Raw genomic sequence first — 26,351 nt, 5'->3', positions numbered from 1 at the left:
GTGATGGATGAAGGTACGCTCAAGGTACTTAAGATGATGCAACACTGATTTGAATATCAATTGCCATCATTTAATGTGATTCTGTGATGATAATGCAAATAAAAACAAAACAAATTATCATTCTTTTTATAGTCAAATGAAGCAGTCAGGGAGAGTCTCTTTTACACTCTCATTCATTCACAAATCTGTCTCTTTCTCTCTCAATCGTTTCTATCCCATCATCACTACAAACGGATACGACCCTCCTCCACCCCATTCACCTCCGGTCCTCATCACAACACTGCCAACACTGAGCTTATCAGCTACCTATCGCAAGAGTCAAAAGACTCCACAATTGTATCTTTACTGTGCACCATGCAATTAATTAATTTGTGTCTATTCTAATGGAAATATTGTATTTGTGCATATGTTGTACCGTTTGAACACAACAGTGAACATCTCAAGTTGTTCCATATGTTATTGTATGGGGAAAATACACGTTGTTTTAGCCAAAAAACAAAACAAATTATGGGTCTTCATCTAATGATGAGAGGGGTATTGTCATGCAATCTTGGTTAATGAAGGCAATGTCATAAACACAACGTGCGGAGGTTGACAAATCCCCTGGAGTCAACCACGACCTTGAGTCAAATTCACAAGAAAAAGCCCTTAAAGACAAGAGTCCTCTAAACTGTGCCGTGGAAGCCCCGACAGAACTCCACAAACCACCATCCTTGAGCCCGCTGATCTCATTACACCATGTAATCAACCTTTTTAATGATCAGCCTCCCTCGGATCACATCATCCGTCTGCTCCACTGGGACTCAGTCCTACTCTCCGAGCCCTGAGCCCACTGGAGCACCGGCACTGGATTAGCAGAATGCTGCACCCTTCAGGCTCTAATTATGCTACCAGAACAAGCAGATTTTCATCTGCGGTCTGTAGTGCTCACTGTAATGTGCTGCCACTTGATGTTGTTTCACAGTCTTTTGTAGCACGCTGGATTTGTAAATACAGGAAGGGAAGACGGCAGTGTGCTTAGAGAGCTGAACAGAAAATCTCAAATATAACAGGTTTGGTCCCAAAAATTGCATTTCAACTAGTGTGATGACTCACAGATTGGGTGAGAAAACAAAAGGAAACGCTCAGCGTAAACAAGGAATAATCATTAAATAATGTAATAACATGCAGCCCCGTCACGATAGCGGTAGAGTGTTATCCAAGGTGAGCGAGGAGGTGCAAGACGAGTCGAGACATAGCTGGGAGCAAAGAGTGTTTGGGCACACATTACACTGAACACCTGGGGAGAAATGACAAAATGAGCAGTTGCCATGGCGATGAGGTGCTACAGCATCTCAAGGACATGGAAATGTCATTCTTCTTTGGCTGCCACTCACCACAGATAAATGAGAACACAAATTACAACGCAAGTTCATCTTTAAAAACTGCTATACCACGATGTAAATGGAAACCCTTCAAGGTCAAGAAATCAAGGACCTTTTATTTCTACCTGATATTTCTTTATCAAATATATGTTTACTTACATGTGCAATGATGTTGCAGAAATATTAAATCTACCACATGTTCACACCAGAAGGATTATTATCCACATGCAACATACGACGGAAAGCAGGGCCACATCTTAATGGTTCATTGGACAAAATTCTAAAAGCGGAATGTTTTTCTCTAATCCTCTCAGGCCAGTGGTTACATAAAACATCTTGATTGAGAGAAATAATCCACTACTGGATATCAGAACAGGGTCACAGAGAAATAAACCTGCAGAGTGGCTCGTGATCTACACATAAAAAGGTCTGTGTGCAGAAGGAAGTGCAGATGGAGACTCAGCTTCGAAACCTGGATTAGACCTGCACGGCTGTTTGAGCTCAAGAACAAGCATCAGCTTTGCATATGTGAGATGATTATGTGGTTTGATCGCTTGAAACAGTATAAAGCTATAGGTTGCAATGTTATATGAGATTTCAATATATTCTAACATATTCTAATATTCAACATATTCAACATATTCTCTAAAAGGAATGAGGCCTCCATCTGTCTTTCTTCAGTGTGGACATACTGAAGGATGTGACAACACTTAAATAAAATTACATTGTCCGTTTGGCAGTCTGCTGTGTCCCTTCTCCCTCGCTCTCATCGCTTCCCCACGGTGACGCATCAGGCAATAACCTTGACAAATGACCTTCAAAACCCACACTCTGCACATCAAAACTGACAAGATTCCAAAAGCACTTTAGAATCAGCCTTTATTTCCTCCCATTTATCATCTTCCCAATTGCGTAGGTCTCCATCATGTATGTGATTCAGCTTGTTTCATGCTGTATGCTTGCTGGGGAAGTGGTGCAGCCTTGTTGTTTGGGTTTCACCAAGTAGACGACCGTATCTATTTTCTTTACATTTGTGTTCAAATGAATGAGGGTTACTGTCACTCGTGAGGGAAACGAAGCCACGATAATCCGTGGTGTAGAGTAGGCAAGGAGGAAAAGTGGAGCAGTGCAATATGCCAAGCACTGTCCTGAGGGACGAATGAGATGTGAAGCATGTTACTGCCAAAAAATGCCTGTGCCTGTTATGAATTTGGCCAAAGAGACACACTTGTGTTGAACACCTTATGTAGTTTAGACGTAACGCCTGTGTTTTGCGCATAAAATAACCAGTACTGTAGGTTGGAAGAAGTTTCTTTTTCACTTCATCACATTCATTATATTCAAATAGCAGAAACTGTGTGAATCAGTATGCATCACTGTGTATCACTGGTAACTAGCTGTCCAGGTATGACAGAAAAGGAGCAGATTGCTCCAAAGCTAATTGTCTTGTTACAATTCAGCAAGACAATTTGATACAGTTCAGGTACAACTGCATCATGCCCAGATTTTTTTTTTTGCCACACTCATGCATGCATTACAAAACTGGAAATCACGTAGATTTAAAAATGCGTCTTTCAAATAATTACATGTTGTTAATCTAAAAGCCACCAAGCGTCACATGGACCAGCAGTCAGCCAGGCCCAGCGGGAAATAATGCAAGCTAATGCACATGCATTATGGACATGCAAGTAAGAAGCTTTTGACTGGAATGGACGGACTACTTTGGTTTGGATGCTCCATCTAATGTTTAATACATCCATGTAGACATAATGTACATCGCAGAGCCATGACCTTCAGCAGTAAACCCGAGGAATTAACAAAGACGTGCATCAGTCTCCGCGGACACAGACGGACAAAGATGGGAGTTGTGTTTAGCAACGACTGTGCCCGGGAATGGAGATTTTTCACAGCAGATGTGTTCACCCATAAACAGGAAAAGCACAGGTGTAACTATTAGAATTGTGAAGTGGGTGGGCCAGCTAACCCTAACCCTAATTCCCATTTCAAATGTTTCTTTAAACAATCTCCTCAATGTGACTTACATGGGACTCTCATGGATAATGTAATAACCCTATAGGTTTATGCTATGACCACCAGCTTTAATTATTTGGTCTTAGTTTCTGAGAAATCATGTTTTGCTCATCATTTTTGGCATGCCAGATAGCTCTTAATACTATAAAGCATGTGAGACTCAGCCACCGTTGCCATGGAGAAGAAGACAGAGGCTCGAACCAGAGCAGTGGAGGATTGAAAACGCTTCGGCATGCAGTTTGGAACAAAAGACGGTGCTACAGTTGTTAAAATCATCCAGAAATCAAATCAAAAGTGAATTCCTCAACAGTGCCATTTTATGTTTGGTGATTGGATGTTTCTCACTAAAATGCACCTGAGGAATTGTAGTTAACATCTACCACTAAGTGGTTAGGTATGCAGGCTTATACCTTTGATGCCAACACATTTTGCCAACAATACAGAACAAAAGATCAATTTCAAACCTGAGTGAAAGACCAGAGACAGCTTTCTGCTAAATTAGCAACAACCAACCTTGGCTTTTGGTGGAGGAGAAATCCACACCCCACATTTAGTTTCATTTATGCAAGAGGGAATGCATTATCAATTTCCCAGTAAAGCACAGTATTATCTGAATATTAAACATCCCCAGTAACCATGAAAATACATCATTCATACATCGGCTCATCTATTATTTAGCCACCTGCAACTTTAAGAAACAGTCTGGTTGAGAATAATGTAATTAATACAACATTTAACAGAGAAAGTACCACATCATCTTGCAATTTCATCTCTTCGCTGGTGACTGAATGACCTGCTTTATTGTTTTGTTTTTTAATGATGTCCCTGTGTATGGATCGTTTTGTTGAATGACTAAGAATCAAGCTTTGGAGGACTGGTGATGCAGGACGAAAAGTACACCGCAAAAGGAAAAAGTTACACTAGATTTACAATGAAGAATGATCTCGGCTTGATTGTGCCTCCTGCAGAACGCAGCACTCCTCAGACATGACTGCCACCTCACTACATCATTACCAAGCAGCCGTCAGAGTCGGCTCCCACCAGAGGAGAAGGATAATGGGATGTCCTGAAGGGCACTCCTGGGGTCTTTCCATAAAGCTCTGCTGCCACTCTTCAGTTAGCTACCCTCATTAATTATAGAGGCACGTTAATGCCTACTGTATAAGTGGCATTTCAGGAAAGCCCTAAGGAGCCAGGAGTGAAAGCAACGGTCAATGAAGACGCTGCAAAACTCCATTCAGGAGCTTGGGGACCTCGTTTCTCTGTTGAGTCCAACACTGAGAAGTTATAAGCGACAAACTGAGTCAAGCAACGCAGATAGACCAAATGTGCAGGAATACATCAACCTCAGTGGTAATAATATCAGCAATGCCTAGAGGCGACAATAATACTCTGAAAACAGTTTGTTTTCCCAGGTTACCCCTAACCCTGTATATGGATACACTAATTAGTCAAAGGCTACGTATATAACCTATATAAGGTGTATAGCCAATATCTTTAGATCGTTAGGCCGAATCTGTATACATTTCTTATGTTGCATTTGTGTTGTTAAAGCAGCAAACGTGACTATTAATTTGCTTTTTTTTCTGCCTTGTGCCCTCTTGTGAGCTTTCAAGAAGGAGGCCACAACATACACATTATACAATAAGGCAAACTCCTCAGCCTCCTTTGGCTTGAAAAGCAATAAAACTGTAGCACACAGTCAATTCAAGATGCATCGCTGAATCTTCCCAGAGCGTTTGTACGCAGGGAACCGACGTATCAGATAATGATAGTCCCAGAATGTGTTCATGATTCATTAGCTTTGCATTGTGCTTGAGGCAGCGCGTGGGCGGAGGTGGCTAGGTCAACTCCTCTGTAGAGTTTATTCTCTGTACCTGCACCGAAGAATGACTTGCGCTAAAAATAGTATACGCTCACCACAAACTGGACCACAGCGCGATCAGCGTCATCATTAGAGTGTAACGACAGCCAAGGGGATACCTAATTGATCTCTGTATTGATTGGACTGATCCACTCTAAGTTGCATTACAGTTGGGATAGCTCACAAGCTCAAAAGCCTTTTTGAGCTGATATATTTGAAGAGTAGCGTGCAAACAGACACAGCCAAGAGGATGTGTGGAGGTTTTTTGGATGATCCTCTCACTATTTCATATTATGTGAAACTCTATTGAAGCGGCTCCTCCCTTCTTGCACTGTATAACGCAGCCAAAGAGGCCCAGGGCGAACCATCAAACTCTTTCCCTTCCAAATGAGTTGTGAGACTGACGTGCAGCGTAGCTGTGCAAACAGAGTTTTATTCCCCTCAGCGGCACAAGTCTCCCACCCACGGGACAGAGGGGAGCTCCCTGAACACCGTTTATTGAGAGGGAAGCACCACCGTTGAAACAATCCCCTCCAGAGTGCTATTCTTCTGCCATATGCCACACCTCTGTCTGTGTACTCAGCCAAAACAAAGACACAGAGCTGTGACCAAAGGCTAAGATTGTTTCCCGAGGTCTTTTCTTTGTACAAATTCTGCAGATTTTCGGTTTCTACCACAGCTCATAACATATGAACACACAATGAGAAAAATAAGGAGACCGTCTACAAATTTATTTTATCAAATATTCCTGCTTGAAGGGTAATTTAGAAACCACAAATACAGACAGGCTTCATCTACAGGCATTCATTTTTAAAGCGCCGTCCTCATTTGTTTTCAATTACAAGTTCAGATATTGGCAAACAAAATATACCGACATCATATTGTTGAGTTGTTGGGGTACACTCTAACAATAAACACTGACCTATAAGTGCCATTATTATTCATTCAATATCAAATTCTTCTGAAGTTGAATCTTAAAGACAATGCTGGCATCCCAATGTACCCGCTCCATTTGATATTTGGTTTGCACAAGACAGGACATAACAGCAGCACCTCATACTTTTACATAACAGAGGGAAGGGGCGTGCACATCTGATGGCTCAGAAGATATCAAATGTTAAGTCAGTCATGGCACAAACACCAACAGAGAGACAATCATATGCACAACTGTGACAAACCCATGTCACCACTTGGCCTGAAAACCCATTTTTCCTCAAGACAGCAATGCAGTTTTTTCAGTGCTTAAGCTGTTCCTAATGTGATTATCTTGTGCTAGACGTGGGAATAGTCTTCAATTACAAACATTATAGGGCGCAAAATGGAATTTTCTAACCTAAATGAAAAGATTGCCGTGATTGAGTCCACTGTGTACTCACTATAGTCAGTGAGGTGTGAAGGCAAATGGAGACAGAGGGGTATTGAGGAGGATAGGAGAACCTAGACAACAAGTCTTTATCTTGTCTTGTTGTGTAATTAATCCAGACACACAACATAATGGAACGGGAATAATGAATGTCTTTCCTTAACTGATTTCTCGCAACTGTTGTGGTTAACGGAGGAAGACACCTGGGAAATATCTTGTGACAGGCAGGGGTTGTCTCGGTCATTGAGGCCGACCTGGCTGATTTCCAGGTGGGCCAGCTAATCAGAGGCTGAATAGATTGCTCTGAATAGAAGGACATTCCACAGGAGTCGTGTGATATCTACAATTTACCTATGATATCCTTGCAATGCTATTAGATGAGGGCTAAAAAATCTCCAAAGATGCCAAGAGGCTGCAACTAACTAACTAACTAACTGTTACAGCCCGCCTCAAAGGTGCCAACAAAAATGGGAGACCAGGAGTTAAAAGTAAAACATTTATTAATTATATAAAACCAAAAGAAACTCATTTTCTTTATTCATTTATTTGTTGATTTTTCCTCTATATATATATTATAAACATAAATATGTATGATGTGAGATTGCTTTAATCAGTGAAACCAAAGATCTTAAAATGACTAGACTATTTGCAAATTAAATCTATCATTCCACATCACATCATTAACTACATGCTAAATATATATGTATTTTGAACCGCATGCAGGGAAAAAAGGGAAATGGAACTGAGGGTGACATTTGACTGCAGCAGAAGCAGAAATGTATGACACATCAGCTGAAGTGTAAGAAATGGTTGTAGACCTACATGTCAACAAGGACCAAGTGAAAATCCAAGATGTCTAAAGACAGCAGTCTGTACTTTTTTAGTGTCAGGAAACCTTAGTTCTCTAGTACATTAAAAAAATAAATATCATTACTGGACAGAACAATACTTTAGTAGCAAACACTAGTGTTACTGATTTCAGTCAACATGCTCTGAATGACCCAGAACCTGCAGTGGACAGCTGCCTTTATGTCTGTGGCTTGTTGTGTATTTCCACTGGCCGGCCTCTTTGTCTCCAGTGTGTGTTCATCTATCTCCTCTCCAGAGACACTCATCTCTCCTGACTGCTGCGCTGACACACACACAAAGGAAAAGGAGACTGATTGCATGCGTGAATAGCTGTTAGTGTAATCTGCAGGCCCAGACACCTGGCGAGAGCCCAGCCTTTATTTGATTCTAAGATGGAATAAAACCCACGGAGTGATGGATATGGCATACAAATATATTATATGCACACAGACCGATGCATTGCAAGCATACAGTGCTGACACACACACTGACTATCATGAAAGCAACTCAGCCTGTCGTCTATTTACCTAGTGGAAAACACAACTCCTGGAAAATGCTCCAGAGTGGGTGGCAAATTTAGACGAATTAAACGTGCAAACACTAAATACTAAAAACAACCAGCCCGCCTCGTCTCAAAGTCTTGTTGCACCAATACACATGGCTCTCCTCAAGCTCCTCCACTCTCTTCCTTTCCAATTTCCATAAGCGGATTTGTTCAACTGTGTGCCGTGGCACACCTGAGACAGCGTGCACCGTCACTCTTTTGAACAGAGAGATAAAAGGCGGTAAAGGATAGCAGGAGTGAGACCCGCAGAGACAGACCTTGTACTCGCAGTGCAGCTCAAGTGGCCCTCACGGGCTCCCAGCCACATCAGTAGGAAGATGACAGCATCTTGTATTTCTCATTTGTAAGAGTGCAGACGGCTTTCCTCAATGAGCACTTTCACTGTGATGGTGAAGTTCAGCCTCCTTTCTCCTGGTAAACAGCAGCAGGGTTTTATTTTATCCTTATGCATATGTGGAATATATTACAAAGAGGAATGCAGTTCATTATAAAATAGTGTCAAGGGTTTTTTCATTGTTATTGTTTTGAGGATCCACCGATGTTAAAACAATCATAATTTGGCACTAAAGAGCTTAATGTGCGTCAGCAAAACAAGGCCTCCATTCGATACCAGCGAGACTCCTCAGTGCTTCACTCAAATTCTAAATTTAACACCAGCATGTCGGTTCAAATGCCTGGATTTGTCTGACCACTTATACTTGTTTACACTGATGCAGCAATCTGATACACCGAATTGCATCGGCGCCGTTACTGACACGATTAAAGTAGAATGGGTATCTGCTGTGGCATGACCAATTCACATAGAATACAAGTCCTTTGCTTTATCGCTGCAGCAATTCAGTTCCAGGCAGTGAGGTATGCATTTTAGGTTTTACAAGTTCTGCAATCAAAAGCTCTCAGTAGTTTTATATTCTTCTCCGGGAGCAGAAACGTCTTCTGTCCTCTCCAGCTGCAGTGGACAGGTTGTGCATTCTGAGACTCCTTCATGCAAATCACTACTGCACCAACTTGAATCATTTCTGCAGACATTATGCTTTCTGTTCATTGACCCACTCTTGGTAAACTAATATTGTTGGTCAATTCTCTGAACATCTGTTATTTCTTAGAGGTTAGAAACTGCAGCAATCCTCATATTGCTTTAATCATTGCTTAAAACATTGAACTTATTTGAACTATTTAATCTGCTGCTGAACTTCTCAACCCTAGTTGCTTACTTTATGTTTATGTTTTATTTATACACGACTCCCTGCCTGGTGGAGTTAACTGCTTCGATGTATAAAAATATGAAAATAAGGCTATGCATATACAGTGGTTAAGTGTTGTTTATATGAGGATAAAATAAGCTGTCACCAAATGATAATTCTGCCAAACTGCTAAACATTAAGCCTGTATCCGACAGCTCTTTACATACATTGTGTGACAATATCCAGAAAACACAAAGTCATAATTCCAGTCAAATTAATATGGAAGTATTACCTCAATTTTATGAAGTTAAATCCCAGATGATACATGAATCAAGCTGCCTTTAGAAAATAAACCGAACCACAAATTCTGTTTTTATGAACACAGTCAAAGCTTGAAATCAAATTAGGTATGAGTCTGTCAAATGGCAAAGCTGGAAGACAGAAAGAAACTACTTTAAAAAGCATTTGGATTTCCAGACGTACAAACAATAACAGCAAATGAAGTGTTCCTGGAACAGCAATGGCCACGCTGAAAAACATCACAGATGCAAGATCCCGCAGAGCTCGCTGAGTAAGCACATCTGCTGTGGAGACTAATAAGACACGCGACACTGAGCCATGGATGGAGGAAAAGGGGAGATGGAAGAAGGAGGGGAGGGACGGTAATCATTCGTTCAAAAAAACCCTGCAGTGAGGCTGTGTGCAGCAGCGCCGCAAGCCTGATGGTGCAGACAGAGACAAAGAGGTGACCCGCCGTGGAGCAGATGAGGGCGGGACGACAGGAAAATAACAGGACGACAGGGGGGGGAGAAAGGAGCAATATCATAAAAACAGCTCACTTCTTCTCTTGAATAAAGCTCCCTTGTAGGACATCCAACTTAAGTGACGCATTGACGACTGAACTGAGAGTTAAAGATTGAATTAACCTCTCTGCTCCGTTCTTTATGAGTACTTCTCCGACTTTCATTGCTCCGTTGGCTGGTTTGGCCAACAGAAGAGTGTCACGGCTGTCAGACCGCATCTGATTTCAGCTCAGCACCTGTCCCGATACACCCACATTCTAATCAATTTCCATGATAAAGCAACTTTTGTGTTGGAGAGCGCCACTAAGGATTATTCATACATCATTGTTGGCTGAAAGAAAAGGAGTAAACACATGCTCTTGGGTCTCACAAAGCTGTATAGGAATTGCACGCAAATCACTAAATGTTCCAACAAAAAGTGCAGTTCTGCTGTTTTCTCACTGCGAGTGTGGTAGTGCGAGCATATGCCTGTGTTTCCTCATTAGTCTGCAGAGGCACAGGGCCTGGAAGTACAGAGTGAGACAAAGGCTGGATTCTCTTATACAGCAGAGAGCCCTGTGGCCCAGGGACAAACAGGACCAGGGCGCTAAGGACGAAGAAGAGAGGCGAGGACAAAGAGTAAAGTTTGGATTATTATGGACAGCAGCACAGTAACATTGGTCTATTTAAACTTGTTTAAGGCACACAGGTCAGCAATATGGATGCAGAGCAATAGAGTAAAATCCCTAAACTGAAAATGAAGTTGCAAAGAGAACATCAGCAAAAGCATTACTTTCTTCTAAATGTGTATGTTTAGACACCACAGAATCAATAAGGCAGAAAACATATAGAGATTTATCACGACTGATATAAAATCAAATGTTTGTCTCCTCCATTCATAACTGTCTGCGGAGCTGCGGTTGAGCATGCTGTGGTTCCATAACAAAACCAATAGCCCTGTTACAAAACAAATTGCTCAGCACCAAATTGTGTCTCATTATGAAACATAAGCCAATATTAACCGAGGTTGCTGTGCTGTCCATGCTGCAATAAATGCTGAGCCCTGATACAACATTGCAATTAAAATTCAGTTTGCTAACAAATTGCACTCACAAACTTTTGAGGTCAGCGTTTGAAGACCGCTCTTCTTATCTGATTAACTCCGTGGCTTGAGGTGGCGCTTCACTCCTGTGCATAATAGCTGCAGGTTTACAAACCCTTTATTATCTGTAGATGATCAAAGCTCAACTCAACACGTTTTCTTCCCCCTTATTAAATTAGTTAAGCTATCAGAGATTCTTCTCAAATAACTCATTTATGAGGCCACTGAAGTGTATAAATATCATCAACAAGCTGCACAAATTGCTTTTATTACTTATGGCTGCAGGCTGTCTCCTGTTAAAGCGAACCTTGGCCTGATAGGGGAAGGGGATCATCACTGCTCTGCTCTGGTCCACTTCTCTTATTAGTGGACCAGTCACCACGGGAATACATTGCTCTGGGAGGATGTTTAATATTCATGCTTCCAGGTGGAGCATAAACTCAGGCCCCTCTGTGTTTCTCTCCGTCACACAATACACCCCAGACGGCACAATGGAAGGCTCAGCCGACTGCTACTGACACATTGACAGACTGCCTGCCTGCTCTGCATCCAGCCCACACACAAAGAGACACTGGGGAATATGAGAGGGCCATTTGGTCAGACAAACCCAAACAAGCGCTGTGACCACATTTTGTGGCCGCGGCAACTTGATACGATGCTATGCAACAAATTGACGTGGAAATGTTCCTGCGTGTGTGTGAGCTTGTTTTTTTTTAATAAGTTCAAAGCCAAAGAGACGTCGGGCATCTTATCTTCAGCTAAGCTCTTTCATAAATGTCAGTAAGCTAATGCAGGTCAGGCGATGTTTACCTTCAAAGTAATACCCCGCTGGAGAATCAGAGCTGTGTGTGAGACAGCCATGAAACGCAAGACTGAAGATTAAGGACCACATCCAAAGGCGGCTAGAGAGCATCCGCCCTTTGCAACCTTGACTACGGGGGAACCAGCCCTTTCATTTTGTACAAGACGTGAACGATCAAATGTAACCGGCAAGTGGCTGCTCCCACATGTCAAATCCCCATGAGAGACGGGTTGCAAGCTGGGGCCGTCCTGCCCCCGACGCTGCTCTCTGGACGGACGCTAAAGTGATGTAATACTTAATCGCAACCTGCCATGCGCCACAGGTTCAGCCAATCGTGATGCCGGTGTGCAGCGATGCTGGTAAACACAAGTGACGTCCTCCCGAGGTTACTCCTCATGAAACATTCAGACCTAGCACACATTTTAATCATTCATATGAAGCATAGCAACAGTCTGTCAGCCACAGTGAGCTCTGAACACACACTCCTGCACACACGCGCACGCACACAGAGGTAACCGTGGATGACATAGTGTACGCCTCGCAGACCTGGCACAGGACACTGAAGGTCCTGACAGTGTGAAGTCAGCAAAGACCTGCAGTCACCAGGGGGCCCGGAAATGTCACAATGGACACTGCAGCTAAAACTTTGAGTTGGCTGCATTCACTACGAAGACCTTGAGCAAGGATTTTGATTTATACTCAAATACAAAAAGCAGTTGGAATTCAGCCATCATTAATTCCATTATTTACACCTGTTACTCAATATTGAGACATGACAAGATGTATTCTGTCTATTCGTACCAAAACTTGGGGATTGTATGACGACGGTAATGACATCACAGGAAGTGCAAGACTGGATGTGTGTCAGGGGAACAGTAGGAGAGTCCAAAGCCCTGGTTGGTGTGAGCATGGCGTCAGTCACCTCACCACCACCGCCCTCCAACGGCATTAAGGAAATAAATGACCTTCCTGAATCCTGTGAGCATTAACGGGCAGTTCTTTGTCAGGGCTTTTGCAAAGGGAATCCTGACCAGTGAGTGAGCTCACATTTTGTTAGGGTTACTGTGGAGTCACCGTAGCAACAGCTGAGACTCTGGCACAATGTTTCAAAGTAAAGCACCCCTCAACACACACACACACACACACACACACACACACACACACACACACACACACACACACACACACACACAGGCTACCATCCCCCGGCAGTCTCCTCGTGTAGATGTCAGCAGAATGGTGACAACAGTAGTGAAATAGTGAACAGTCCTACATTACCTCTTAATTATCTTAGTACAGACTCCAGAACACAGTTCATTTTTATGTTATTTATTTTATCAAACTTTTGAATAGCTTAGTGACCTGAAAGCTGGTTGGAGTTTCTTTAAACAAAAACAAAAAATAGAAAACCAAGGCAAATCACAGGTTTCATGTTGTTTTCTAAAACTGTAAAAGATCAGCTATACTGATGGGTAACTCTAAGAAATTATTTGGAAATTGGCAACCGTTTATTACACATTTGCTTTGTTTCACTAGTACGTCTTTATCAAGGAGAGTTTGTCAATATGTGCGAGGGATACATACAGCTGTGAGCTAGTTTCCAGTTCTGGTGTAGCTACATGGGTGAAGCAGTGTGGGGGCAGGGGGCTGGGAGGATTTGGAATAAACAAATAAGGATGGAGTATTCAAATTGCATTTTTTCCTATAATATGTTGAAACCTGTACAATAACATGATAAAAAAAACATGTGTGACATGGGAATAAGGTTTGAGAACGTCTGTTTAACCTGCACTTAACAATGGGAATCACAAGGACAAGACAGTGGAGTTTTTTGGAATGCAGAACAGATTTAAACTAAGGACAAAATCATATTTATCCATGTCTTACATTGTCATCATGCTTTTTCTAAGCATGATGACATAATAAAATCAGCAAAAGTGGAAGGGAGCTTAAACACACCCTACTCTTTCTTTATGTAAAAAACTCTCACTCTCTTTCTGCCTCCTCTCCCCACATAAATCTCACAATACCTTTTCAACTGTTTTACTGTGACAACAGATACTTTAACACATGGAGATGCAGAAGAAATTATAGCAAATGACTGTGTAACAGCTGTATATTTGGGGCTTCTTTATATGCATAAAGTAAAAGACAGAGCTTTTAAGAGTGATTTATCTGCTATTCAGATGTGACACAAATAAGAGGCTCTGCTGATGTCTGCCTCTCTGCTGCAAGACTGCATTAAAATCAGAGCAGAAGAGGCTTGAGAGCAACAAAGGATTTCAGGCACTTCCGTCAACCTGCGCCTGGATGAGAGCTAAGTCTACAGAGCTGTGTGATGATGAGTGCTCACTTTTCCCTCCTCCAAACATAGTGGAAAGATCCATAATTCATTAAAGCAAAACTCGAGTTAATGCATTACATCTGCCACTGCTTTAAAAAGATGGACACGTTTCCTGCCCTTCTTTTGAAAGCCCTCAATGCTCAGCTGCGGCACATGCATAATTTGTGTTTTTTTATTTTTGCTGGGGACGTTTCTGCTGAAGGTGTTTTTTTTATAAATGGAGACACCATGGGGATATGCCTGTCATTGAGGAAGTTGATACCTGAGTGAATGTCAGAGAAATGAAGGAGGCTAAGGAAAGTCAGGGGCAAGTCTGAATATGGAGCCATTGAACAGTTTAGGGAAACCAAGTTTCATGGGAAGAGGTCTTGTGGGAATCAATTTTCAGCCCCCTGGAAACAGGATAGGAAGGTGAAAAGGAGTAAGAGGGAGAGATACGTCATGAAAAACATAGAGAGGTAGAGTTCACCAGACACTGACCTAGTTATGCCTCTTTGCATTCCTTATCTAGGTGGGTGATTTGGTTATTTTTTGGCACGCCAGAGGCCTGGAGGGAATGACAAAGCAAAGTTTGAACTAAATGAAGAGTACACTTCAGCCGTGTGACTCGTCAGCTGGATAAGCGCGTTCCCTCGGTTAGACAGAAAGATGGGATGCCAGACAGTCACAACACAGTGCTCGAGCGCTCTCCTCTTGCACTCCACTCCCCTCCTCAAAGCCTGCTGACGTCAGCCACCCCGAAACCACACGACTTTGCTGCAACACAGCACACCTGCTGGCTTCATAGTCCACCTGGCACAGCTACATCTCTGGCTCAGCTCTTCAAGCTGATATGTTTACCACCTCGGCACAGAGTCACGATCCTACCGTAATTGCAGTACCTATTTCACGCTTGATCGTGGGAGAAAAAGAGGAGCGATTGCAGCCTGATAACAGATATGAAAGTGACAAGAATCATGCACGTCTTATTAATGTTTCATTGTTTTCACATTGCAGGTTGATGTAAAGGATCCCTTTGGTCGTGGAGCGGCTATAATGCGTCTACATGTTGCTGACTACTCAGACAATTCTCTAAGGGTTTCCTTACACACCTTTAACACAACTTGTACAGCATCCACAAAGGGAACAATTTTGTAGTTGCAATAGATGTGACAGGCCCTCTCCCCTCCTTGTTGTGAAATCAGCATGAGCATAAAACTGCACAGTCATCAAAGCAATGATTGTAGTGAGACAAGGCAGAGAAATCCAACATATTAAAGGACCTAGTGATGGTTTCATCTTTACAAGCAATACGTGTCTGCTGGGAATATCAATAGTTGGGTTTCCACTGTGGAAAATTACCATTTTCATTTAAGATAATATATACATGCATGTAAGGATGCTGTGGTCACTTAATTAGATTAAAGTAAATGTTGCTACCAGTGTGGCCTCACAATGTAACTTAGTAGGCATGTTCTCCAGAACGGCAATGGGATACCCTATGTGCATTATTGATGTCAAAGGTTCAAGGTAAACTGCATGAGGAGCAACACAAAATGGTGATAATTGATATCAACAAGCAGTAGTCTGGCAAAGAGGAAGCAAAATGACAAACTGACACATTCCTGCCAAAACGCCCTTTCAGTCATGAATTTCAGAGTACAGTGCTCTATAACACCCCATCACGCTAAGCTTGAGGGAACTGTCTGTACTACAATGCTCCCTGAAAACCTGCCACTAAATTCACACTTGGATCCTGGCAATGGTGGGTCACGTGAAGGAAATGCATCAGTCTTGTGTTATTTAAAATGTAAAAAAAAATATATATATATAACCACATAATCCTAGTGAGGCTCTCTACATAGTCTCTCGGTAAACATCAGCAGCGGGACATGCAGGCACTTGCTGTCCCCTCTGCTCAAACACTCGTTCCTCCGTCTGCCAGGTCCGACACACACACACACACACACACACACACACACACACACCATCCAGATCTCTGCGAAGTGGATCGACTACTGCGGTCGACAGGTGACTGACCTGAATGGTGCACGTATATTCCGTATCGTCCAGCAGTCTGACGGTGCAGCTGTATTCCCGCTCAAGATTCCTGATGCTGCCACTCATGAATCGGCTCAACATCGTCTCGGAGGGATCGCTGCTCCGCGTCTAGGACCAGAACAATAAACTCAACAGCCGGCGTGCAAGTGAACGTCACATCGACCGGACTCCCCGGTCCCCTAAACGACCAGCAGCCACGGATACAGCCGCCGAGGCGCGCACCATTGTTGTCCCGTTAAGTTGTCGCGCAGTATAGGCCCCGTGGTGAGAGCAGAATCCAAGGATGCCAGCATCCAGATCCGGAGGCAGCTCAGCCCCGTTGTGTGTCTGTGGTAGAGTCGAGGATTATCTCTCACCACTCACCGCTGCCACTTGAGCAGGCGGGCGGGTCCCACTGAACACTGACGTCAAAGTGAACCAACGGGAGTATGTGGCGTTTCCTCTGCGCTTTAATATCCAATATTGGGGTTTTATTTCGTCACTTTCTTTCCAGACACACAGCTATCTAGCTCCAGAAAATATGTACTATTAAATATAGGGTCATACATTTTATTTATATTGGGAAAACTGTTCCCAATATAGCAGTTGGGAAAAGCTGCAGTGCATTTTTTAACATAAAGCTGTGATGATAAATGCATCCAACCAGGCTACTTTGGGTATGCATGAATAATTATGGTTGGGGCTAAGCTTGAATACAATATATCAGATAGAAAAGGCTATACATAAATAGTTTTGTCAAACTTAAGGTAAGCCTCTTCCTGGGTCATATTGGGTGAACATTAAATGTGTTTTACTGCCGCCTACAGGCCAGACACCATTAGTGCGTTTAAAGCATGCATCAGAACAGTGGTTTGGTGTGAGGAGGACCCTCTGGGGTCCCTGAGCTGGTGGAGGATCTCCCAAATCAAAGGTGGTGTAATTTTACTATTGTTGTATTTACTTATAGCAGAGTTGCTCTAAAATCTTAATTGGAAAACAATATAGTATTGTAGTTGTAGTCATGTAGTATTTCCACATGACAATGGCCATGTCTTCGTTTACAGCAGAATACATTTCACATAAAAATGTGAGGTATTTCTTGTCCGCGTTGAAAATATTGTGATATTTGTATAACTGAAATGTAAAAAGTGAACCCGCTCTGGTTCAATCACCTGCCGTGACCCGGATTCGAACCGGGGTTGCTGCGGCCACAACGCAGAGTACTAACCACTATACGATCACGGCGAGCTAGCGGGGACTGGCTCCACTCGTGCGCATTTTGTGTATAAGACAAACACCCACGGCAGCGATGAGAGCCGTTATATCGGTTACCAGAAAAAAGCCTCGACTCTGGGACGCTCGGGGGCTAATGTGACCGACATATAGTAAGAACAACAACGTTCGGCTTGAATTGTAAAGGTAACGGTTGATATGGTAAAAAGCGTTTGGCTAACTTTAGCTAAAGTTAAACTAGCGTTCACTAACTCAGGCTAGCAGACGTAACTGCTGGAGCTAAGACCTGCTAAATACGTGTACAGTAATGGTAATGCCAAACATTTATTGGCATAGCAAAGTGTAACGTTGAACGTCAAGGCTGTAAGTTCCTAAAACTAGTTTTTTAATATAAAGCTAAGTCTACCGTAGCTAATTTATGCTACTCTTAACTATCTGTGTACTTTTATGTTACAGACTAACTTTACACTGAAAAACCAAATAGGCTTCCTTACCATAACACATCTTGACATGACGTCTCTGTTTATTTTTGCCCACATATTGAAGGTAGTATATGTAATGTCCGTCTTAAGCAATGGGATTGGGTCAAAAGTAGCGTGCACGCGCTTGTTGGCTCTTTCAAGTTATAAACAAACCAGCATTCAGCATCAGACTATTCATTAGTTTAGTCGTCTAATCAATGAGAAAACTTCCATTTTAACATTTGATTTGACAGGGATAATAATTGAATGGCATGTTCAAAATAGTCATGAAAGTAGTGGTCTTTATTAGAGAAAATATTAATATTAATGGTCTTTATATCATAAATTAGGCTAGCCAGCTTTCCACTGATAAAAATGCGATATTTTAAAAGTATTGTACAATGAATGACTAAATCAGTAGTCAGCGAAAGTAAGTGTTAATGTTTCTTCAGTGTTGAGCTAAGAAATAAAGGCTGGTAATGCAAACCAAACGTAAACCACAGTCAGTCACTCACTCACTCACTCACTCATTCATCATCGCCACCAACCACAGAGAAACAAATGCACGATGAGTAACTGGGTAATTCCTAACCACATCAGTAAAAAGCATCACAGTTTCAAACTAATATTTACAATAAGGATCGGAAAAGTCTAATGTCCAAGAGTGAAGTCTTGCAGTTCAGTTTCGTCATTCTCTTCGGGTTCGTTGCTCCTTGGAGCTGCAACGTTAGCAGTGCAATCTGCCTTTCTGGTGCAAGGGCGACATGGCCCAGCCGGAGTCTGATGCACCTGTGGTTTGCAGCTTGTAATGTTGCCCATACTTTGAGCAGGAGCACCTTCTTGTTTCTTGGCTGCCGTTGCGTGATTCCTGCTGTGCAGTTTACAGGACGCCACCAGAGGCTTTCCAATGACCACCTGCTGGCTTTCTGTCTGCCGCAGCTTACTGTCGATGTGAGTATAGTGTAGATCCACCTTGATGACCAGCAACTCCTAACAAAATGATAAACAAAAAAAAATCATATTTATAGTACAGACTTTTTATGTAAAGACCTTCGCTTAAAAAAAAAAACTGAAACACCTGAACAGAATCAGGATATCATTAACTGCATACCGTAAGCTTTTGAAGAGCACAAAGTTGCAGAGTACAGTCCGGGTTGTCAGATTTATTAAATAGTAGAGTGTCCATCTCCTCTGATCTGCCAGGGCCAGAAAATATGTCTTCCATCGGCTAAGGATTTAGAGCATAAAGATTTGATCAGCATTATGAATGTTAATAGCAACTATATCAGAACATTAATAATATCAATAAACACATTCTGCATTTTGAGTGGCCTGGCACTCACTTCTAGAAATGCACATCACCGATTCATTCGTAAATCTACCACTAGACGGCAGTATTGGCCAATATTCTGCTTTCAAACGCATGCAGTATGACACCAAGGGAAGTAAAGCAGATGATTATCGCTACTTCCTGCTTTGCATGTGGCTGCGGCAGGCTGGAAGTCCATATATGGGCAAAACTTCCTCAGACATGTGACGTGAATGGTCATCGTTGAGAAAAGCTCGTGGGTTCATGGAAAAACAGCAATCTACGTTTTGGACGGTGGAATTTATGATGTAGATACAACTTGCAGTTTTAAAACCAAGTGAGACTTCAGTGAGGTGCAAAAAAAAAGGAAGGAAGGCAGTTATGCTGACATTTATGTTTTAACCTGTAGTGTGTTTTGTGTGTCTATTAAGTGCAGTGGTTCAAGAATGTCACTGTATAGGTTACTTTTTAAGTAAAGATATATATTTACAGGTATGCTGCTCAGGGTGACGGTGCAGTCCTGGGTTCGGCGGCCGGTAGTCTTTACAGTGGCAAACGTCACCAAGACATTAGAGAACAACGCTGAGAAGCTGACTTCCACTTCGACTCCGCAAACAAACATCAGCCGCTTCTTCCGTGGCAGCTCTGAAATGAGAAAAAGTGTTTGTTTATTTCAATGATGAGTAAATATAACATTATTGTAGTATTACACATGTGTGAGGCAGAGCAGCTGATTTTGTCAAACCCTTGATGAAGCTGCTAATTTAAACAGCAGACATTTATCTACTCTGCAGGACACTGAGGAGATTCTCAGAGTAGCTCAACTATATGTATTTCCTAGTTTGTAATACACCATTTTTTAAGAGGGTTAAAGTAAGTTTTAGGAAGTTAAGATGTCAAAAGCCAACTTCCTTCCATCAAACGGGAATATGCTCTGTAAAATGAACCACTTCCCTATTAAGATTCATAAAAATAATGCTGCCGAAAATATCACCTTACACCACAACATCTACAATTGGTTTGTCACAAGCTGTAATGTGGGAGGTGTGGGTAAGCGCACATCGAGCGTATCTTTATCTCGCACACTCACGATGACAACAGAGCAAGAAATGGAACTGGGGTTTACGTTATGGTACATGAACTGAATGTGGGTGTATTTCACATATGCTTTCTTCAATGCGATTGAATAAAGATAGGAAAAAAACACACATGGGTTCAGGGAAAGTTTCTTTAACTCACCGTTTGCTTGTCTCCAGCAGGCCTCTCGCAGGTGAAGCTCTCTTGTGTGGCCGGTGGTCCGAACTGGGTCTGCGAGGGATCGGGGTTCCTTCAGGGTGTGTTTGATCTCCACCTGCTGCTTGCCTGTAACCAGAGGGTCTCTGCCTAGATCTGGTGTAGATAGGGTGAAAAGTGCAGGTAAATATATATATATGACACCTTTATTATCTGAAGATCTGAACTCTACAGCCACTTTCAATACAAACTGAATAATTTCCAAGGTGTTTTCCCACATCATTAACTGCTAAAACCATGAAAACATCTTTAGCAACGACAACAGCCGGTCCACTCATATGCTTTGCCTCATGGGGATGCCTAAGTTTTGCAATTGCATGGAGAAAAAGCTCATCAGATTCACATGGCTGGCTTTGAGGAACTGAGGGAAATCTGAAAAAAGAAATATTAATATTCGCTAAACTAGACTAAAGGTTTGGAAAACCCCTCTTCACAAGACGCAATACTTGCAAACGCTGGAATAATGTAAAAGATTAACAGGGTGGAACGGCTGGGCGGTAGTGAAACCATGATTTAATATAGATTTATGCTTGGCTTTTGAATAGATTTTGGCATCAGGAATATTTGGGGCGAGCTGTCTTCACTGTAATGGATGAGCGACCGGCAGCTCGTCATCATCAGCTTTTTCCATCTCTAAATTAGTCCTAGACACGATAAGCAGATATCAAAAACCAGAGGCATGGGAATGATTAAGTTACTGCCAATATTATGGCTCTGGGAATTCAAATAACAAGTATGTTTTAATCACGGCGCGTTTGTTCATCCGAATGCGTCGACATGCCCGGGCGCACAGAGAGTGCTGTCAGCAGGGCGTCCTGTGAACCCACGACATCAGTGGCAGGGGCAGCCCAAACGGCAGAGCAGCTGTCTTGCACCCTGCGGTTCTCAGGTTTCCTGCTGTTCTCTTGCCAACAGTGTGAATTTCTGGAGAATGAGGTCACATGCTTATGGTACCTCGAAAGATTATTCCACCAGAGACCCATCGACCAGACAAACACTCTCAAGACGGCTTGGTAACGCGCCCCCCTCAGCTATACCGAGTAAACAAAACCAAAAGTATAAAACTTGTGCGTGGTCCGCCCAGAGCTCCAAAGAACAACCTGTTCCCTTCAGATCTGTTTACCCACTCACACACTCACAGGCATGGTCGACACCTATCTGATATATTTTGGATTTATCATCGTTAAAAATCGCAAAAAAAAGTAGTCCTTACCCTCGGATACCTTCTCTAAGACATGTGTGACTTTCTCCGTTTGTAGGATGCGTGCGTTCAAGTACTTAGTGAAGATTCCAGTACTTTTCCCTCCATCCTGGACTTCGTACGCCTCCGCATCTTCACATCTGCAGTGGTAAACAAAGGGAATATTAATAAAAACAGACAGCAAAAGATGTAGTTCTGCTTTTGTTTTTTTATAAACGGAACATCTTTCCATTCTACAGCATGTTGATGAGGGCAGTTTCTGTGTTTTGATTAATCATTTATAAAAGAACATAAAGTACATACGTGGCGTAACCGTAAACTGTGTTTCCGCTGGGTCCCAATGGCATGATGCCTGAAGGCGTGCAGTCGTGGTTGTACCTTTTGGAAAATAAATACAGTTTTCAGAATGAATAAAGCAATCAAACTAAATCCTGGTAACTTCTACTAACAGGTACAGTATATAACAGTTTGTACGCTTATGTAATACAGTATTTATAATCATTTGTTTGCAAATAAAAAGCAAAAAAAAGTAAAAGTCTCATCTGAGGGAAAACGGACGTTAATTTCTGCACCTACCATTTTCTACAGGTATCCAGGAGAATTACACTGAGGGCAGTCTTCCTTTGCTGCATGCTGTGCATGACCCTCTGCACACAGACACAGTTTTCAGGTCGGTATGGTTGGGGAGCATCAACAGCCACCAAGTAATTCCTCCCAACACGCTCATATCCATGACCCGCATAGTAAAACAGGCCTGCCAAGAGTGTTGAAACACACATCTAGTTACCACTTCTAGTCATCACATACACAACCCTACACTAATTATGACATTCTTGAAGCAGCTAAGGGCAGAGGTCAAACTGGGGTGCAAAACACTTCTGATTTTAGTACAGTATGACACGTTTCAAAACTGTCTTCTTTGTTTCGTTATTAGCAAGAGAAAGCAGTGAATATACAGTATCATTCTAATACAGCATGTCAGTTCTCTTATCAGTATTTTCACATTATGGTGATCATAATTTCATATCACATCTCTGTCCCTGTTTATTTGTGTTGTTTTATAACAGAAGTGGACCAGTTCCCCTGAACAATATGACTTGCGCGTGAAGCTGAAGTCTTACGCTACAATGCCACCTTTCTTTTTTTTTAACACTGTTGATAACTGCTTATCACGTCAGACAGGATGACTGTTTGCCTCATTGTGCGTGACCCTCTTCAAATACTGTATAAATCTCTCTCACAGTGTAACAGGAATCCAGGAAGTGCAATACACAGCACACAAACGCCTACGCTTCTAACTACCCCTTGCCTGCCCACTCAACCACGTATTTGTGTGAAGCTACCGGTCCTGTTAACCGTGCACATGGGCAACAACAGATGAGAGCCACAGAACACGAGAGAGGAAGTTGCAAGGTTGGATTTCAGATCCCACTAAAGTCTTTTTTACAAGGACAAAAGCTGAAGAATCAACATAGCTAATTTCAGAACAAATTCAATGTATAATCACCATAAACTCCTCTGTCGAGGAGCTGAATGAACTTGTCGATAGCAGCCTCCATCTCCTTCCTGGTGAGGTCCAGCAGGGAAACCACTCTGAAGCCAAGCTGCTGCAGGAGGTTGGCCAGCTCGTGTACATCCATAACGGGGGCCATCAAGCCAGGGTGGTTGGAGTAATTCAAGTTGCCGATAAGTAGTGCAACTTTATCAGTGGCTGAAACCAAAAAAAAAAAAAAAAAGCACAGAAGAATTCTAATTATAGCAACACAAGGAAATTCTCATACATACCGAGATTGATTTCGCACACTAAAAATAGCGATGGTTGACACAGTTTATTTCCATAAAAACGTACCTGTGGGTGCTGCAACTGGAGGCTGATCAGTTTGCACTAAAGGTTTTTTTTTTTTTAAAGAGAGAGAGAAGCACAAAATTAATTCAGATGAAACAAAAATCTGATCCAAAGTACTAGAGTCAGAATTTCACAACTATTTTCTGTGATTTGCACTATACGCGCTTCAACACAAGAAACTGCAAGAACTAGTTTCACTTTACATCACTTTCCTGTTGTGTGTCTAAGGCTCGGATCAAGTACTATTTGGAGTCTAACTTCCCTTTTCCCTTCATCTGTAGAAATGGGAAAGTACCTGCTGCACAATGGAAATTACTTCTTCGCGCTAAATCAGTGGAATGAAAGGAGTGTGAAGAAAAGAGATTTTCTTCAGAGCCCTTTCATTGGAGGTGGAGGAAGTAAAGTCTGAAGGGAAAAAAAAAACGACGACACAATTCAATTGTAATCAGTTGTTTCAGTTATGACTTACCAATGTCAACATCGACTGGCTCGGTCCACGTCTCTTCTAGCACGTTGGATATGGAGCACAGGTACGATCCTCTGTGTTCAGCCGTCGCACGCTCGATCTGCAGGAACCACGATTGATTACATTCCTACCACTGTTTGTCTGCTGGCCCTTTTTTACTCCACATGCAAGATTACTAATCCATGAATCAAAACCTTGGCAAAATATTAACCAAAGGGTTCGTGATTCGGAGCCAGTGAAATGGCACAGTAAATACAGCACAGTGTAAACAACCCCTGAGGTAAGTAAACGCGCCTTCCTTACCTGCAGCGTGCTGCTTGTCTTGTCCAGCGCCTGGCCATTTCTGTACCACTGGTAGTGTGGTGTCGGGATGCCGAAGGCAGCACAGCGGAGGGTGAGTTTTGTACCTTCTTCCACCGTCTGGGGTTTAGGGTTGACGGCGATGTGCGGCTCACCCTGCCAGTGTACCGGCAACCCTGGTGGTAAATAAGAGATTCAAACCCACGGCAAGAACACCAACGATATGTGTAAAACTGATTCCCTGCCAACTGACAGGCAATGTTGCATTATGCAAAACAACAAGCAGCACACTATAAATCAATACGAGAATGCATACCTGATTTATCAATATCCAACACCTTGACTTTCACCCAGTCGCTGAACACGACGTTACAAGCGTGGTCATTCACTCGACACACGTAGAGCTGACTTGTTGTAGCTCTGATGGTCAAGTCTGCTTCAGTGCCTCCGAGCACCTTCAACACAAAACACAAGTAATGTAAATTAATAATTAACATTCAGGGTAGGAGGGGGAAAAAATCAGTGCTTCCACATGAAGATGTAACTTTTCAGTTTGTCATTGTATGCTGTTTCTTTTTATTTAAACTGGTGGTTTAATGGTGACCATCAGCTGTACACCAGAAAATTCACACAATAAACAGTACTTCAAAATGTTTTTGTACGTCTCTAAAAGGAATGAATGGAAAGTTTTGTGACACACACATATGAGGCTCTAGGTGAAATCCACATACCTCGTTCTCATCGGTGAACCACTGGTAGTTGAGGATCCCTGTGCCCTCGGCGCGTACACTCAGGGTCACCCTGAGGTTCGCAGGTACACACACGGAAACGGGATGGCGCACTATAAAAATGCCTGGGGAACAAATGATGTGAGAATCTCAGTCATCGGAAATCACAGGCTTTGCTGTGTTAAATGTGTCAACATTCATGCGGTGAAGAGGCGCGTGTCATACCGCTGATCATTATTCGACCGGGTTTGTTGCGGCATCCAGTCATCAGTGCATTTCTTCTTATTATAACGCACTAGGGAGTGGAGTCAAAGTTTATCAATTAGTATCCGGCCCAAAAGCGTTAAAAAATAATAAGTATGAATACGTTTGAATGAATAACACAAGGAAATGGCTGTAAATGTAACGTCCAGCCTCGGACCTGAACTTCTCATTTCTAGTGGCAGTTATAATAGTTGAACAATGCTGTAGATTTAGTAAGAAATGTCCCTAATTTAGACATTAAAACAATCAGTGTTCTAAACACATGTGTTAGAGTGCATACCTGCTGTCAGCCGCGTACCAGTCGAGCAGCTGTGTCGGACTGAATGTTTTCCTCTGAAGCTTCATAACTTCTATCATATCGAGAAAACCCTGCCCTTTTCCCGGAACGACACAGTACACATGTTACCGAAAAGCCGATAATAAAGGCGCATCTCACAGAACGTAACCAAGGGTTCAATGGAAAAGAGATTTTGTTTTACTTTTCAATCATTCACGATGGAAATACTAGCATTGCGCCCGTCCATACAATGTGTTTTCATAGGTGTGTATTACGTATGGAGATTTAAGTGCGGCTACTTTTTCAGACATTACGGTATCTGGCGATTTTTCAGGTGTTGTACAAACACCAGGCTGATGTTGAGTTCAGAGAGATAATAAGACACACACTGACATGCAGAAATCATAGGTTATTCTACATTTAGCCTGATTTTGTTAAATGTATTATAAAGTAATGAAATAAAAATAAACATGGTATATTCAAGATGCATGCATAATAAACACATTTCTCCTTGTAGAAAGGGGACACAGCGCACTTTAACACAGCATATTTATGTCTTGAAATATGTGCTCTTCAAATCCTGTATAAGTTCATGATCCCGTATTTGCTATTTATTGAATTAATGAATTATTAAATAAAACCAATTAAAATAGTTTATTAATGTTTCATTTGTACAACTTAAATTAGGCATCCCTTTCACAGAG

General features: G+C 42.2%; 2 protein-coding genes across 3 annotated transcripts in view; both read right to left on the bottom strand.

The window, feature by feature from the left end:
* The window catches only part of frmd5a (FERM domain containing 5a), a 48,264-nt gene extending 31,670 nt beyond the window's left edge, over window positions 1-16,594 (bottom strand). Inside the window, exon 1 of one of the 2 annotated variants that reach the window (XM_084016695.1) lies at window positions 16,270-16,594. In XM_084016695.1, the coding sequence (XP_083872821.1) occupies window positions 16,270-16,371 (102 nt within the window). In that variant the 5' untranslated portion in view covers window positions 16,372-16,594. The remainder of the gene's footprint in view (window positions 1-16,269) is intronic. The other variant, XM_084016694.1, reaches the window with a different exon arrangement.
* A 1,651-nt stretch (window positions 16,595-18,245) lies between these two features.
* Window positions 18,246-25,729, bottom strand: malt3 (MALT paracaspase 3). The gene is made up of 15 exons (XM_084016693.1): window positions 25,651-25,729; window positions 25,332-25,401; window positions 25,110-25,231; window positions 24,695-24,833; window positions 24,382-24,554; window positions 24,082-24,178; window positions 23,616-23,651; window positions 23,274-23,477; window positions 22,343-22,520; window positions 22,070-22,144; window positions 21,779-21,906; window positions 20,512-20,661; window positions 19,763-19,917; window positions 19,075-19,191; window positions 18,246-18,953 (listed from the first exon to the last, which is right to left on the bottom strand). The coding sequence occupies exons 2-15, from the start codon at window positions 25,372-25,374 to the stop codon at window positions 18,615-18,617; spliced, it is 1,956 nt and encodes a 651-aa protein (XP_083872819.1). The 5' UTR covers window positions 25,375-25,401; window positions 25,651-25,729; the 3' UTR covers window positions 18,246-18,614.
* Between the last annotated feature and the right edge of the window lie 622 nt (window positions 25,730-26,351).

This window comes from Eutrigla gurnardus, assembly GCF_963514095.1.
Source record: "Eutrigla gurnardus genome assembly, chromosome: 9".
NCBI classification, from domain to species: Eukaryota; Metazoa; Chordata; class Actinopteri; order Perciformes; family Triglidae; genus Eutrigla; species Eutrigla gurnardus.
This window is presented reverse-complemented; position numbering and strand designations above follow the sequence as displayed.

Coding starts and splice junctions, on each gene's coding strand:
- malt3 (XM_084016693.1), bottom strand. CDS start 25,374: ATGACTGGATGCCGCAACAAACCCGGTCGAATAATGATCAGCG. Junction 24,834..25,109: donor GGTTCACCGATGAGAACGAG/GTATGTGGATTT, acceptor TTTGTGTTGAAG/GTGCTCGGAGGCACTGAAGC. Junction 18,954..19,074: donor GTGCTCTTCAAAAGCTTACG/GTATGCAGTTAA, acceptor TCATTTTGTTAG/GAGTTGCTGGTCATCAAGGT.